The sequence below is a fragment of the Pleurodeles waltl genome, chromosome 2_1 (genome assembly GCF_031143425.1).
Source record: "Pleurodeles waltl isolate 20211129_DDA chromosome 2_1, aPleWal1.hap1.20221129, whole genome shotgun sequence".
Classification (NCBI taxonomy): Eukaryota; Metazoa; Chordata; class Amphibia; order Caudata; family Salamandridae; genus Pleurodeles; species Pleurodeles waltl.
The window spans coordinates 190,855,348-190,873,105 of NC_090438.1; the positions used below are offsets into that span (position 1 = coordinate 190,855,348).

At 41.5% G+C, this 17,758-nt stretch overlaps 1 protein-coding gene across 1 annotated transcript in view; it reads left to right on the forward strand.

The window, feature by feature from the left end:
- Positions 1-255: 255 nt before the first annotated feature.
- Positions 256-17,758, forward strand: part of IL1RAPL2 (interleukin 1 receptor accessory protein like 2) — a 1,519,353-nt gene continuing 1,501,850 nt past the window's right edge. Inside the window, exon 1 of the mRNA XM_069212386.1 lies at positions 256-684. Coding sequence (XP_069068487.1) covers positions 368-684 — 317 coding nt within the window. The 5' untranslated portion in view covers positions 256-367. The remainder of the gene's footprint in view (positions 685-17,758) is intronic.

Sequence of the window (17,758 nt, forward strand, 5' to 3'; positions counted from 1 at the left end):
TGTTGAGGTGAAAACATATTGGTGTTACTTGAGAATTAGATACAATCTTGTGGGTGGAGGTAATGGAGTGTTAACTCCCAGGGGAGCCCGCCGGAATGGAAGTGTTAGCACCAATGCCCTTCGTATGTGCCCTTTTAAAGTTATAGAATGCTATACTTGCTCACAAAGGTATCTGATTAGACAGGAGGGAAGGAAATATTATCTAATACAGCATACTAGTGGCATAAGGTAAGGCCTGCGTAGTGTACCTTTATTTTATCTTAGTTGTTGTCAGTAAATCACTCTCAACCAAACATGAAAGTCTCAGTTATCTAGTATCATGCACAATCTTGAAATAGGACTTTAGCTTCATGTTTTTTTTTTTTTTATGTTCGGCTCTAATGTTATTCTTTCTGCTATTTTCTTCTCAGTTGACGGATGTATTGACTGGTCCGTGGATCTCAAGACTTACATGGCACTGGCTGGAGAACCAGTGCGGGTGAAATGTGCTCTGTTCTACAGCTATATCCGAACCAACTATAGCATGGCCCAAAGCACGGGCCTGAGGCTAATGTGGTATAAAAACAAAGGGGATCTGGAGGAACCAATCATCTTCTCAGAAGTCATGATGAGCAAAGATGACGATTCGATTTGGGTTCATTCAGCAGAGCTAGAGGACAGTGGTTTCTACACCTGTGTTTTAAGGTAACTATGGCGTTATTGCTTTATTTGTAACGTCAATGTATTGGTGTTTGCAGTGTGGTGATGACAGTCAAGGTATTTTGTGCTACAACCACCTTCACACAATACAATGGGAAGTAGCGTACAAATGTAGGTGTTCACAAATGCAAAGATGCACTGTAGTACAGATAGTAGGTTGCTGGGTTGGTTATGTTGATGTACATTGGGGCATATTTGCAAGCCCTTGGGCCACATTGCTGTAATTTATTTTTTACACTAATGTTGCGTTAAGGAGGTATTTTCGCCGCACCATATTTACAAAGTGGCACAATGTATGCATTGCGCCACTTTGTAACACCTTGCTGCCACATTATACCTGCACCAGGCTTAATGTATGCAAGGGAGGTGCTCCTCATTAGGAGGCCTAGAAAAAATGGCGCATTGAAATTTACAAGATTCCACAGTATGATTTTTAGCGTCATTTTTAATGCCTGCCTTAGGCAGTCGTTAAAGTGACACTCCTGTTGTATTTAAAGGGCCTCCCTTTACTTTGGTGGATGGGCACCATACTTTTTGGCACTACGTCACCAAAGCGCTACGATATCGTCAAAAATGTTTAAGCTCTTGGCCTAACATGCGCCATAGTATGCCGTATTGTAAATACGATGCACACACGGTGTCGTTAGGAGGGGGCAAGAAAAGTGGCGCATTATCAATGATGCACCACTTTCTTGTAAATATGCCCCCTTGTTCATTAAATTGAATGGCACAAACTCATTACTACACACAAACCAGGGTAACCATTTCTCACTGTGTTTCATATTTCACCAATTAAGTACTCATTCTAAACATTTCATAATTGCTGATATCGGTAGAAATAGGAACTTTTTATGCAAGCAGTCCTGCAACCAGGGCTTTCAAAGAGCACATTTCACGAGCTATGCTGCAATATGAGAAAAGCATGTGAGAATTGGTGTGGAAGCATATTTCTACATAAATCCCATTGTATATGACAAATCACATTATATTGAGGTAATACAGCATAGGAAATTAACACACACAATGCAACAGAATTCGGAGACCCTCAATGGTCATATTGAATTTGTAGTATTCATGCTGGATGCTGAATCCAGAAGAGGGTTCTTTGTAGATACTGAAGAAAATTACATTCTTGCCGAATATACAACGTCTGGCATTATTGCACACTTCAAATAATGGCTGTATTATATGAGAGTTCCAAGGGAAAATACTAAACTTGTCAGGGTTGGATTTTTAAAGTGTTCGCTGTGTGCCTAAGGCTTTGATGGGGACCCTATTAAATTGGTCAGTCACTTCCTTTCATTGGAAATGTCGCAGCTATCCATTGAATCACTTTTTTAATATAAGGTGGGATTAATAATGGGAATATTTGTATTGAAAAGAAGGAAGATGTGTCACAATCTGTGCGCTACATGAGCCTGGTCACTGAGACTGTAAGCCAGCATTCCAATAAACAGCACAGACCAAGCTGTGTCATCAATAGATGAGTACGATGCCTATGTTCAAGACAAATGGCAAACATTCCATCATGGAGGCCTTTCAATGAAGAGTCCAACCTGTTTCATGCATTTTTTGTACTGTGATCGGGAAGGCAGACCAGACATTTCCTTCCTAGCTAAAGCAAATAGGTCTCCATCATGACGATTAAATATTTGGGGGCACACTATGTAACGATAATTGTTGTATTCTATTTGATTTTGCTTGCATGATGAGCCTTTTCATGTGTTCTAGGCAATAGTACCATAAACAATGCTGCACAAAGCCATGAAAATTACAAAACATATTTTCAAATAAAAAATACAGAACAAAGTGAGTATATTACATATGTGGGTGCTTTCGTTGCATACATTGCATTAGTATAAAACCCATATTTCACAGCTAAATTAGAAATATGTCACAATTCCATGTGGAATATGTATTTCAGCATTATAACGATAGCCCCCAAAACACTCTCTAAAGCTTTACCATTGTCTTGGCTACTAGGATTATGTGGCATGGAGAACAAACTATGCAGCAAGGTTTTCTTATCTATGCAGCAGATGATATGATGCATGCAGTAAATCCATACTTATGTGGTAAACGCTGCAGCTACAGAACCACATAAATCCTCTGGTCCTCACCATTGTGCACTGTTTTATCAAAGATTTAGTCATGAAAGGTTAGCCTAAATACTCACATTGCAATCAGTTCTCATTGTTAGCTGCAGGTTGAAGAAAACCTCTTGTACAAGTAACTACTCCCAAATAAACATAATATATAAAAATACATAATGGGTAACATGCATAGTATGGTCCTATATTGCCATCTCTACAGTCTGATGATAGCCTTGTAGCTATGATGTCACCGGACCCCTCCACCGCAATATTGGACCCTAGTACATGGCTATGCTATCTTTATATATAATAATGTAGAACTGGTTACTAACAGGAAAGAAGATGGGCACTCCAGGGTATAATCCAAAATGCTATCGTTTTTAGTGAGACAAAAGGAGTCTAATGTGAGTCTTTCATGATACAGATAATTCACAGTGAGATCTATATATAGTATATATGTATATATATATATATATATTTGCATATATATATATATATACATATAGATGATTCACAGTGAGATGTATATATAGTATATATATATATGTATGTATGTGTATATATATATATATATATATATATGTATATATATATATATATATATTGTCGCATGTGAAGTTGCGCACTCTCACTGCCGGTGCCAATGAAGGAGTTAGTGACCAACACTCCCATAAATTACTTCAACAAAATTAGTCATTGCACTCCAGGAAGTTCGTATCTCAGCCTTTAATTCTTATTCCATAAATCAGTGCTTCCACCACCAAACGCGTTTCAACCTAAACAGGTCTTGATCACAGGTATATATATATATATATTTCAAAAGACAAAGGCAGTTGTCGGGCACTCTGCCAAGTGGGTTGGGGCTCATAAGCGGATGCTGCTGCTATGTATTGCAAAGTATTGCTCCTCTTGATCAAGACCCCGTGTGAGGTCGAAACGCATCCGTGTAAAAACTGGTGTTAACGCTAATCTGGTATAATATTGGATGACATAATGTTGTTTTTAAAACCTGATAAACCATTTCAAGAGAGAGTGTTTGTAATGGTTACATTATATCATGCCCTGGGGGATACATGACCAATAGGCTCAAGACTGAAGTGTTATTGAACAACTGCTCTGTGAAAAGTTTCCTACCTGAGCTCTGAAACTGTTACAATCAATGTTGAAAACACTACCCCTGCATTAAATTTACCAATCAAATAAAATATCTAAATTAGTTAAAATTACCAACAGTTATTAGTGCCAACCAATGCCCTGTTACTAAAATGGAAGTCATTGTCTCTTAATATTCTTGGTAGAGCAGTTGTTATTAAAATGACTGTCCTACCAATGTTTCATTTTCCTTTTTTCTGCTGCTCCTTGTATATTTTATGCAACTTTTCCAAGAAATTAGATTAGTAATTGCTTCTTTTTTTATGACAAGACTCATGTCGTATGTTAACACTTACCACTTTACATGGTTCAATCAAATATGGAGGTGTAACCTTAAAACATATTATTATTTTATTTTGCACAAACCTTCATGTTCAAAGCGACACAACAGTTTCAACTCTGTTGAGGTAGTCAACTGATAGAAATGATGTAACAGGATAACAACATTAGAGATATACTGTGCCTAGTGAAATCCCCCATAAAAGTAAGGTATAGAGCACTCCATTGCTTTCTTGCAAGCAAAACCCAATTTTTCACCCACTTTCAGATTCAAATGTAAATATTTCAACCCATCTTTAAGATTCTGATTTTAAAAATCAAGAGGTTTTTGACTTGAAAATGACAGAGGGATGAGCATTGCATGAGGTTTCCAGAAGGACTGTTTTTTTAAGAGAAGACAGATGGAAAACATGGACTGAAATCGAGGTTGCAACTAGAATGGATAATAATGTAATCCTTCAGTCATTTAATGTCCTCCGTCTTTCCCTTAAAGCATTTTCTCCATTGACTTACTTGGACCAGGGAGATTTGGTTTTTAATTTGCTTGAAAATATTAATAAAAAAACTGATAGTTAAGACAAAAACAGAAAAACAGGAAAACAGGTACATCTACTCCAAAAACTTCTAATACATGGCATAACATAGTAGATATTGTTCTATCTGCTGAGATCTAACAGACGATTTAACAAGCTCAACTTTACTACCCCTAGAGGTACTAATTTTCATAAAATTCATTTCTATTTAAATTGGCTTATGCGTTACATAGAATGATCAACAAAGAGAGTGAGAAGAGAGCGCTTGCTTATCTTCCCAAGTATCATCTAACACCATGAAAAGTGAGCACACTACCTAGTAATTTTGCTGCTCTATGCACCCTGCTGGCTTGAAAAAATGAGAAAAGGGGCTAGATTTTTATTAAACACCCTTGGGTTTTTTCCCAGCAACCCTCTCAACTTTTGTAGAAGACCTCTCACCCACCAACCTAGTTGGTGGCATGCTTCATCATTGGGGTCCCATCCCAGACACCTATTGTGTCAAGGGTGTGCTACAATGCCTGATTACAGCGGAGCAAGAGTTTTGTTGAGTGAAAAAAGTGAAGTTAAAATTGTCTAATGGGTACTTTACAAGATTGATGTGCTGTAATTATGGTAAACGTGGACAAAGGTTAAAAACAGTTAAGGATGTGTGTTGAGGGAATCATGACCTTTACATTCATAATGTGGGTCAACATGGTACAGCCATGTTCTTTTAGCTGCCAAAGGTCAATATGGCTTTCGCCAGGACCAATTTTTTCGTGTGCAGGCTAATGCATGCGATAACCGCTCACAGCGTCACTTATGACCTTGTCTCCATTTGAGATGTTTCTGGTCTTTTGTTCTACTCTATTCAAGTCCTTCCTTAGAGATAGCTTCTTACACCAAGGATGCTTCAAGGAAGGCCAGCCCTGTAGTCGCACATTTGTCAAGGGTATTCACCTGTAATGTCACCTAAACTCAGTCTCTATAGCTCTGCATCGTAGATCGCTGCAAGTCACTGTGTTGCCTTACTCTGCATCAAAGAGGCATTCCATGGGTGTTGCAGTGGGTGTTCCCTTGCAACACCCTTGGATTTTGACGCATTCCATGATTTACGAGAATTTGCAAATTGCAAACCTGTGAATGCGTCAAAAGCTTACGCCTCCCCACGGAAGGCATAATGGAGGCAAAATGAGCTAAATACCTTTGTTTCACCTCTTTTTTTCCTTTTTCTATGTGTACTGCTATATCATGCCTCTTGTGGTTGTTTTTGTGCAGGAAGGAGTCCCTCCCTACACTAAAACAATCATCCCCGTAACGCAGACACTATGGTGCAAGGGTGCCTGCGTTGGCGCATGGCAGCCCATTGTGTGCAAGAGCAGGGGAAAAAGACAAGTAAAGCTCCATATCTTGTAGATACGGCACATTCCTGCACTTTTCTTTTGATGCAGGGCAACCCTGCAAGAAGGCTTGTGGCTCTGCCGTGCGACAAAAGTAAATATGCTCCAAGGTGTCTGAATAAAGACGGCAGAATATTTAGTACTTCTCCGATTCGTGAAATCCTGAAGTGAGCCTCTTAATTAATTTAATATGGTTAAGTGGGGCTTACGAGGGACTCTAGTGGTATCTAGACTCACTAAGTAACATAGTAATTTACTCATTGACTCTAATAGAATTTCTGTTGATGCTTTTTCAATACAGGGTTGGTGTACACTATTAAAAATGGACGCGAACTCCAAACCCTTGGTGTAATATGCAGTGTAACCTTCATCCATTAAAGTGTTCATGAAAGTGTCATTCATTCTTTCAGAAAGGGACAGGTTATTAGCTCTAAGCACCTTGTGTATCTCACAAGACGTTAATAGATTCCCTCTCCACGCTCATGATATGATACCATTGTATGACTAATGCACTCGCTGCATGATTTGTAAAAATAGATTGGTGTGGGCGAAAAACTGGTTCGGAGTCTTTGGAAGAGACATTACCTTCTGGCAGATTTAATATTGCTTGTGCCATATGGGTGCTTGGAGATACGAGCACATCCCTGCGCGCAGTAGGAACCCGCATGAACTGTGCTGCGCCTCGCTGCCAAAATCAGAAAGAAATTGAACATTAGGCTAAGAGGAGAGCACTCTGCAACCAAAACACGGCGTGATGAATTCGAACAGTTTAGCTAGACAGACAGAAATGTTTACATTCATTAGCATCCCATTTTTGTATCCGTACCATGTTTTCTTTGCAAGATTGCAAGATTCATGGCTCTATCTCTGTAATAGAGCCCATTTATCCGTTTCTTTCTTGTTGTGCTCTATTAAACCCTGTCTGAAATAAAGCAGCCTTCGTTTTATTACAGGTCGACTGAAATACAAATCGAAAATCAATCATGAGCATTTTCGTAACGTGGAACGGCAGTGGGGACCTATGGAGTCCTGTTTTCCTGTACCCAGAATTAGAGGGCTGTCCGTATTCGTGAAGGTGATAAACATATGGGGTTCAAGTTGCATTTAGACCTGTCAATAAGAAGAGGTGTTAAAGTTTGTTTACAAAGTCTGGTGAGATCGGGAAACTCCGCCCTTTGAGAACGTGATCAGATTCCCGATGTTCAGCGTCCAGCTGTCAGCAGGTAATGGTTTCTAGCCGCAGGAAGTACCACGCACGAGGGACAGGAAGGATACTTTTTGGTAGGAAATCCTTTGCTACTGAGGCTAGCTTTCCTCATTAGGCATTAAGTAACTATTACTGTGAGGGGGACATCTAGAGTCAAAGGGTTAGAGGCCACCTGCAGCTTACAGCCCTAAGCAGTAGTGGGAACGTATGTACTGCAGCCCACTTGGTAGCAGAATAGGTTTCCTGCTACTGCAAGGCACTCTTTACGAAGATCTACTGCAATGCGCTCTTTAAGAAGATCTACTGCAATGTGCTCTTTAAGAAAATCTACTGCAAGGCGCTCTTTAAGAAGATCTACTGCAAGGTGCTCTTTACGAAGATCTACCACAAGGCACTCTTTACGAAGATATACTGCAAGGCACTCTTTACGAACATCTACAACAATTCAATCTTTAAGAAGATCTACTGCAAGGCACTCTTTAAGAAGATCTACTGAAATGCCCTCTTTAAGTCTACTGCAAGGCACTCTTTACGAAGATCTACTGCAATGCGCTCTTTAAGGAGACCTACTGCAATGCACTCTTTAAGAAATTCTCCTTAAAGGCGCTCTTTAAGAAGATCTACTGCACGGCACTCTTCACGAAGATCTACCACAAGGCACTCTTTACGAAGATATACTGCAAGGCACTCTTTACGAAGATCTACCACAAGGCACTCTCTAAGAAGATCTACTGCAAGGCAATCTATAAGAAGATCTGCTGAAATGCACTCTTTAAGTCTACTGCAAGGCGCTCTTTACAAAGATCTACTGCAATGTGCTCTTTAAGAAGACCTACTGCAATACACTCTTTAAGAAAATCTACTGCAAGGCGGTCTTTAAGAAGATCTACTGCAAGGCGCTCTTTAAGAAGATCTACTGCAAGGCGCTCTTTATGAAGATCTACCACAAGGCACTCTTTTAGTCTACTGCAAGTCACTCTTTAAGAAGACCTCTTATTTCTTTGTAATTTTGCACGCATCGCACTTTATTAATTCAGCTTATAAGCTTTAAAACCTTTAAGAAGCAACCGTCACAACTTTACACATGCCTTTCTGTTTCCATTATATTTCAGCATTTTCATTCACTTGCTAATTATATTGGTGGATCTCTTGTTATCATGGGGTGCACCTTTGAAGTAAGATCTTTGGTAGGTTCCAGAGTGAACTATTGTATCACACTGTATTTGCAGTTAACCAACTGTTGGATTTGGTTCTCTCAGAAGAGTCATGCCCAAACTGTTTGCCTTCACCCTCCTGTTTTCTGAACCTGTTGAAGACTGCACACTTTAACACTACTAACCAGTGCTTAGGTGCTTATGCTATCTTCCTTAAACATGGTGAAATTGGATTACATCCCATTGGCAAATTTAATTTACATATAATTGTAAGTCCCTAGTAAAGTGGAACCACCTCTGCTAGGACCTGTAAATTATATGCCACTAGTAGGCCTGCAGGGCTTATTATGGCATTCATTTAAGTAGCCCTTAAAACATATCTCTGACCTGCCAATGCAGCCCATGTATGCAGTGTTAAGCTGCCAAATCAACATGTCAAAGTAAACCTTTTGCGGGGCTCAAACCTTTTTTGTTACAAATAAGTCACCCCTAGGGTAGGCCCTAAACAGCCCATCAGGCAGGGTACAGTGTGTTTAAAACATTGGACTATTGGACAGATACCCTTAACTTTTACATGTCATGGTAGTGAAAAACTATTGAATTCGTATTTCACTCCTGCAAGGACTTCCTCTCCCAAATGATAACACTGAGTTACCTTATTATATCAAAATATGTGATAACTTTCAATTGGGAGCAAGAAGAAGTTTTGAGTTTGGTGTGTAAAGAATTGTAATTTAAGACATTCTTTAATGGTAAAATCATATTTTACCACACAGTTCTGAAAATGCCACTTTTAGAAAGTTGGCATTTTATTGTCCCAACCATTTGGTGGCTGCAGCCTGTATCATCAGTCACATGACTAGGTATAGCTGGCAGGTGGTCTTTGTGTATTGCTCCCAGAGGGTGAGACAAAAGGAAAGTAGGTGTTGGCAGGATGGACCATCTCTGGCTTGATGGGGGTGAGGGGTGGAGCTGTCACCTACCACACTGGCACATCAGAAGGGCTCTGCCTAAGCAGACTCACAAAGGGTTTCACACTAGTCTTTTGTGCCCCTAGACAAGCTGGGGCCAGGGCAGGCAGGCAGGACATTCCAGACATCACTATAGGGGGGATCTCTAGAAGCTTCCCCTAATTCAAAGTGGGCATCAGGCATTGCATTTGAACATCAGACCCAGCTCCTCAGGACAGATCTGGACCTGTGAAAGACTCAGAATAAGGACTGCTGTGCTGCTCTGCAACAATGAGAATTGCTACTTTGCAGCCCTACTGCCTGTGTGGGAAGGAATGGTCCTGCACCTTGAGCCCAGGACACCTAGAGTGACTCCAAGGACTAATTCGTTGGCTTTCTGATCAGAGCCTCAGTAAACAGAAAAGCTTCAAGCCCCCTTGAACTTTACACCTGGACCCTGCCTACTGTAAGTCTACTCTCCAATGTGGTGCCACCTGAATCTTGAACCTTTGAAGTGGGCCTTCAGGTGCTTTGACAGTCCAGCTGTGGTCTTTTGGGCAGAATCGATGCAGCCTGATGCATCTCCTCCCAGCTCCGCTTTGGAATTGCTGATGTGTGACGCATCCCCCCTGCAAGACTCTGCAGCTCTTCAGAACCGCAGCTGTGTGATGCATCTTCCACTCAGGACCTCAAATCACAGTCCCCTATCTTCATGGAACCCCCCCTCTGCATGACGCATCCTTGATGCAGGACCTCACATCACAGCCCGCAGCTCATCAGAGCCACCACTGCACATTCATCCTCAACACAGGATCTCATAAGGTACTTTGTTCACTGGGCCTAACTTGGTCCCTGCATCTGACCGGTGCTTCATCGGATTCGGCCTGAACTTGTGACTTTATCCAGTCCAGGCCGGCACGACCTGATAACCCCAGTTGGCACTTTGTACTTATAAGCCCTTTTTTTATTTAAATCTTTAAAATTGCATGTCTCTGGTTCGACTGACTGGATTACTGTTGTTTTGGTGTGAAATAATTTATTAAACTTTACCCTTTTTTTCCTAAATTTTGGATTTTTCTTTTGATGTGTTTTCACTTTATTACTGATTGAAGTGCTGCATAAATAACTTATACATTGTCTCTACGTAAGCCTGACTGCTTTTGTGCCAAGCTACCAAAGGGTTGCGCACAGGTTAATTTGGAGTTTGTTTGTGTTTCACCATGACAAGAATTGTGGTTGTTGCTTGAGTAGTGTTTCACCCCCTTCAACCAGTAACCAACTATCTTTAATGAATGTACCAGATGTCCTAGAATGTGTCTTTGTGGCTAATCTTGGAGGCACCCATTATAGTCCTGCTTCTTCTCTGCTAAAATTTCTCCACTCTGTTTCCGTCAATGCAGGATGCGTTATGCATTGTCCAGTACACACTGCCTTTGGCTGATGTATATTCTATTTTGTTAAGGTTCTGAGATACATCATGAGATGGCTTCTGCATCTGTCAACTCACCTGCTCTATCTGTCCCTCAGATGAGGTCATCCATTTCCGGGCATAGAATGGTGTGGCACCACCTTTTCTGTGTTTTCCTGTTTCCTCACTCTAGGATCACTTTGAATCACTTCCATCTTAGGAAACGTCTTCAAATCTATGGGCCTAACAGAGATTGGCAGACAGAGCACCCTGCCCACCAAACCCTTGGTCTGCCAGCCTCATTTAGGGTCAGGTGGACCCTACATTTTCTTCAATGGAATACCTATTAGCTTTGTTGACGGAAACCATCCTCCGAGGGTTCAATGGATTATGGGCTGTCAGAGGAAGGACATTACATTGCCTGCCCTATTTAGGGTGGACAGTGTAATGTATTTTTGCCTGTCCATCACTGCTGGATAAAAGCAGGTGGTGAGGGACACAAAAATATATAATGATGCCCACACCCTGGAAGGAAGCTCCCAGGTGTGGGGGGTTCATTAGTGTTGTGTTTTCTGAAACAAACTCCTGTTTGTGAGCTTTTTTCAGAAAAATAAAAACCTTTGAACTGTTTGGTGTAGGGCTGTCAAAACTGACTGAACACCAAATGTTTTTTACATTGAAAGGAACTGCCATAATTGTTGTTCTCTTCAATGTACATGGATGAATATTGAGCCATTAGGCATCTCGAAATATGTTTTTCTTTTCATTCCTTGGGTTAATTTCCCCTATGTCTATTAGAAGTGAGTAAAGTGTCTGGGTTTGAGTTTTACATTTAAATGGGTAAAAAGAAAAAGAATAAGGTGCAGCTAAATCTGGGAAGTGCAGTCATACATAGAGAGCATTTGGTGGACAATCCCAACTCCATTAATTCATTCTCTTTTTGGAGGCATAAAGGTGCATTTTTCAGTGAATAACTGAGTTACACACATTATTTGTGCCACGGAAGGAATCTTTAACAAATTTAAACATGATCATGCCTAGCTCAGACAGGATCATCAGTATTGAGGGTGCATGTACTGCATACTGCAAGGCTATCAGGTTACAGCATCTCAGTGTGTCACTTTGACAACAAGTGTCACTGTAGACCTACACTGGGCTGCGGTTCATTTGTATTGTGTTAGCATAAGGCAGCTCGTCACACTGGGATCAGCAGCACAGTGTTATATCTCACCATGGGCATCTCATGTCATGTGGCTCACAGGAAATCGAAGTTACTGAGATAGGAGAGGTGATGCTGTCAATGTAAGGACGAGATTTGACACTAGCAGACCTCAGAATTTGGAATCACCAGCAGCATCATAAGGTATGCATTAAAAGTATGTCTTAAATGCTTTGGGTATGTATGTGTGGGGTGCCTACGACAGAGTACCAACTCCTGCTGAAACGCAAGCTCTAGAATAATAGTCTTAACTTTTAGGAACTTGTTGACATCCATGACACCATGCCAACTCTTGATAAAATGCTGTTAGTAATTTTTGGCAATTATTATTCATAGCATCATGGAACTCCTGCATTGACATATTACATCACCAGACAGTTCGGCAACCCCTCAGCCACTGAAAACTTCATCACCCGTTCCCAGGAACTCTGCAACACCCTGGCGGATTTCTTCCACTAAAGATCTCCACCATCTTTAAAAACTTTGAAACCCAACCCACACCCGCCGACACCCTCAGTCTCCTCACTGCAATGGATGTAAACAATGATGCAAACTCTGACCACCTGTTCACCGCCTGGGACCTCTGTCCCCCCACATCTTCAACCGCGGGAGCAAGATGATCAGCAATGAGCTAGCTGCTATTCTTAACTCATCCATCACCAAGGCCACCTTCCCTAATGAATGAAGCACACAGAAGTCAAACCCCTTCTCAAGAAACCATCCGCGGACTCAAGTAAACTCAAGAATTACTGTTCCATCTCTCTATATTCCTTTCCTGCCAAAGTCTTTGAAAAGGAAATTAACCGCCAACCCACCGAACACCTGGAGAACAACAATCTTCTGGACACTTCCCAATCTGGATTCTGTACCAACCACAGACCGGAGAGGAACGGCAGCCCTAAACATCGTTGACCTCTTATTCAACAAGGTATTCCACCACATCCTTATTAACAGGCATCATCAAATTGGACTCCAAAGAAACACCCTCAAATGATCGCCTCCTTCCTCAAAGAAACACCAAATGCCTACTACCTTTCACCTCGGAACCCAAGAAAATCATCTGTGGCGTCCCTCATGGGTCATCAGTCAGCCCTACACTGTTCAATGTCTACATGACCCCCTTGGCCAACATCGTCAGAACCCCAGGACTAAACATAATTTCCTACACAGATGACACCGAGTTCAACATCTCACTATCAGAAGACCCCTCCACCACGAGGGCCAGCTTCCACAGGTGCATTATGGGAATTGCCAAATGGATGAAAAACAACTGCCTAAAACTCAACACAAAAGAGAAGTGCTGATCTTTGGGGACAACACCTCCCTGAGGAACAACTTCTGGTGGCCTTCCAAACTAGGACTCTCGACCACTTCAACAGTCCATTTTCGCAACCTTGCCATTATCCTGGACAGCAAACTCACCATGAAAAACCAGATCAGTGCAGTCTCTCCTGCTCGCTTCCTCACTCTCCTCATTCTGCGTATGCTCCATAAGTTCTTTAAATTGCTCCCTGTCAACACCAGACAAACTGTCAGTCAAGCTATAGTCACCAGCCGGCAGAACTACGGCAATGCACTCTACGTAGGAATCACCATGCACCTTCTACAGAGACTACAGACCATACAGAATTCAGCATCCAGACTCATCCTTGACTTCCGCAAATGGACACATACCAGCTCCACCTCAAGAAGTTTCACTGGCTCCTCATTCAGAAAAGATATCAGTTTAAGATGCTGATCCACAACTACAAAGCCTTTCACAATCAAGGACCAGCATTAACATTAACCACCGCTTGAACTTCTTCCAACCCTCCAGACACCTGCGTTCTGTTTCCCTCACCCTTGCACACACTTCCGCATCCGTCAAAGCAACAGTGGAGGACACTCCTTCTCCTACCTTGCTGCAAAGTCCTGGAACAACCACCTCCTTCAACTATGGACCTCATCCTCTCCCCTAGAATTCAGGAAAGGACTCAAGACCTGGCTGTTCAACTAAGCCCCCCACAGAAGCATTGTTCTTAATGGCAGGATACCCGTGCGGGTAATTAGCGGGCTCGATAAATCCTTTATTGATTTATTAGTTATTCCTAGCATGTTGTGGCCATTTATGCCACAATGGTATCCAACCTTGTATTATGTTGATCACAGTATAATAATCAAAATTTTGACATTATGTGGGTATATATGTCATGAGATGGTTTTACATAATAATTTCTATCCATGTGAAATTGCAATACATGTGAGCATTTGATATAAATGGCAAATTGGTGTTTGGGAATCAATCATGTATTTAGTAAAAATGAAAAGCTGATATTTCAGAACAATAAAAGTTATAGGCTTTTGTTTTGGGAAACTGAGTGTATTTTTCAAAAATGGATACAAAATGTGTGCTTTTTCATAACCTTACCAGTTGACATTTGAGGACAAACTGATTTCATTTATAGATATATATTTGAAGCTGGTATTTGAGTGATAATCACTACTTCTGTAAGAGATCACAGTCTATGTAATTGGTGTATCCCATTGTAGTAAAGTTACTTTAAATATGTAGATTATTAGTGAAGTGTATCAAAAATGTTTACTATGTTGAGTCTGTTGTTGGGAGGTTTACTTGATTATTATCTTTTGAATATTCGGGGCAGTTACTTTGTGGGGCGTGGCCATTGCAGTCACAAGGTTTATAGCTAAATTAAAGATATTCTCTAGGAAAGATTTGAGTGCATCCAGGTCAACATTTATTGATGAGGAGTTGGCCATGTAGCTCAGCAGTCAAGTCTTAGTGACAACCAACGGTCTATGCTGCCACATCACAGTGATTGAGAAACGGGAATCCCCCCCATCCAATGGTCCTGCTAGTATGTTGCCCTGTCTCTGCATCTGAAAGCCCACAGTCAGGTTCCAGCCACCGATTTGGGATTATCTCTTTTCCTCATTTTTATGTCTACAGGGGCATGTTTACAAGAAAGTGGCACATCTGTCCCGATGCAGCACTTTTCCAGTATCTACCTGCGCCCCCATAACGACACCATGGTTGCACCATATTTACAATATGGCACACCATGGCAGTCATTACTACAACAACGTCGAAACTTTTGGCGCTTTGCTGCACAAGGGTCAAACATTCTGGTGCTAGTGCAACAAAGCACAGGGAGGCCCATAGGCCAGTTCAGGAGCGTCACTTTACACCTGCTTCAGGGAGGGAGGCAAAATGTGGTGCATGCATTGCACTACTTTGTAACTATGTCTTGGGAGAATAGCCTTCTTAACGCACCTTAGCGTAAAAAAATGATACTAGGGAAGCACAAGGCATCGTTAGGGGCTTGTAAATATGCCCCATAGTGTTAACGCGATAGCCCTAGCGGCCAGCTGCACGTGCTGTTCAGAACCTCACAACCCTGCCACTGTGGGCTGCTTCTCCCTCTCAGGCAGCGCATCAACAGAGCACTACGGCCTGCTTCTCACGCAGAGCATGAAGACAGTGCATTAACACAGCAGCGCATCAACCAAGCTCTCCATCAGGCAGCCGCACTTGAGTTCATGGAGTGGCCATTGTTCATACAGACTCCTTAACATGCATTAAAAGGTTTACAAAAACCAAGCGTACCTTCTTCTGTGGAAGCTTATTTAGACTGGACATCTTAAATGAAAAAAAAACACGGAGTTTGGCTAAGACTGTATTTTCCTATATCCCATACACCTACTACACCCTCTTGCATTGTTTCAATGACATTACAAGCACGTTCATCATTCAAGATTGCAGTTTAATATTGACACCATTCTACATTTAAATGCCAAATGTCAATAAATCGATCCATTATCACTCCACCCTGCTTTAAGAGGTCTACAGGAAATCCTCCAATAGACTGGGTGGATTGGATTGAAATATATTAGAAATATTTACAACCCCTGGATGAGGCAAAATTCCTTCCTATCAGAAAAAAAACATTGCTTCTGGGGTCGTTGGGTAATGAAGGTCAACACATGTTTAAGTACTTACCCCCGGTGACCGATAATGAAGAAAATGGTATGGCTCATGTTTATAAGGAGGCAAAAGTATGTTTACAAACTAGTTTTGCCAAAACAGTGAACATTGTAATGTCTTGTTACAAATTTTACAGCCAAACCCAAAAACCAATGGAATTGGTTGATGAAGGTGTGGTGAGGCTATGTGAGTCGGCAGTCAAGGGTCAGTTTGGAAAAATGACAGATGAGTTGATAAGAGAATAGTTGTGCAATTGTGCAATGTGCTAGTAAAATAACGTGCAGGACCAACCATGGGTTGCCAACAATCCCTCACTTAAAGAAGCTATAAATATACCTAAAGTTGTGGAGGAAAGTGAAAAAGTCATGAAAGAAATGCACAGGTTGGACCTAAAGAATCTGCAGGAGGTGACAGAAGCACATGAATTGGGGGATAAGGTTAATGCACATGGGAAGAGAACATTGTTTGCTTCTCAAGGAAATAGCTCAAAGCTGGGAATGTGAGGACTAGTACAGCAAACCACACACAGGAAGGCAGGTCTGCTTTGCTATGGGTAAGGAATGCCATGATTGTGGGAAAAAGGGGCATTTTGCAGGAAATGTAAAGCTGCACCCAAAAGTCATGTGGCTTCAGTGGAGGAGACAAAGGTGGATTGATACTGATTCTTTGTTCACTATATTACCAAAACAAATGTATGAAGAGACTTGGGTGTGTCAGAAATTAAAATCATCTGACGTGAACTTGAAAGGCTATCAAGGGGTAGACAAAGACATGGTTGAGTTCATCGATGCCAGGATGAAGTTTCAAGGGTGCAAAATTTATTGCAAGGGTTATGTGGCAGAATCTGAGCCATCCAACTTAGGGTGGTCTCACCAATATGACCTGCATATACTAGTGAACCCCCGAGCGATTAACCAAGTGTCTGCCGTGGAAGACAATGAGCAGTCCTGAAAGAGCATCAAACTGTGTTTGGAGTCAGGGTTCTGAAGAAGTTGAGGAGATTAGTGCCTGGGTGTTGATGAAAGACAATTAATTCCTCGATCATAGCTGAGTTGGAATGAGCAGAGGGAGGGTCTTTGGTGAAGTTGCGGTTGAAAGTTCTCTTCTTGCCAGGGGAGGGGTTGATCCTGGTACCAGGATGACAAGAGTTTGCAGACTGCCTGGGTGGTTGGAAGATTTTGTTTGCAGGTGAGGTTGGTGTTCGGTTGGGAGTCTTTTGCATGGTCTTAGTGCATACGCGGTATAGGTCATGTGTGTTCCTGTCATGTTGTTGTGTTTGATTGCTCTCGGTGTGTCTCTGACCTGTTTCGTGTTGGTCTTTGATAAGGAAAGGGTGTGTGTGCAGTAAGGTTAATTTAAATATGTAAATTTTTAGTGAAGTGTATTAAGAATGTTTACTATGTAATTTCTATTGTAGGGAGATTTCCTGGATTTTTGTCTTTTAAGGGTTCTGGGGCAGTTACTCTGTGGGGCCTGGCAAGTGCGGTCACAAGGTTTATTGCTACATTAAAGATGTCCGACAAGCAAGATTTGACTGCATTTGGGTCATTTTTACAACGTCCATCTTCTCACTGAACATGTAAGGTTTTTGAACCTGAGTGAGAGCTCAGCAGCGTGAACCTCCAAAAATATTTATAGTTTTGCTCCACTGTCTAGGATTCTGAGATCTCTGTATAGTTTTATTTATTCAGCCGGCTCCT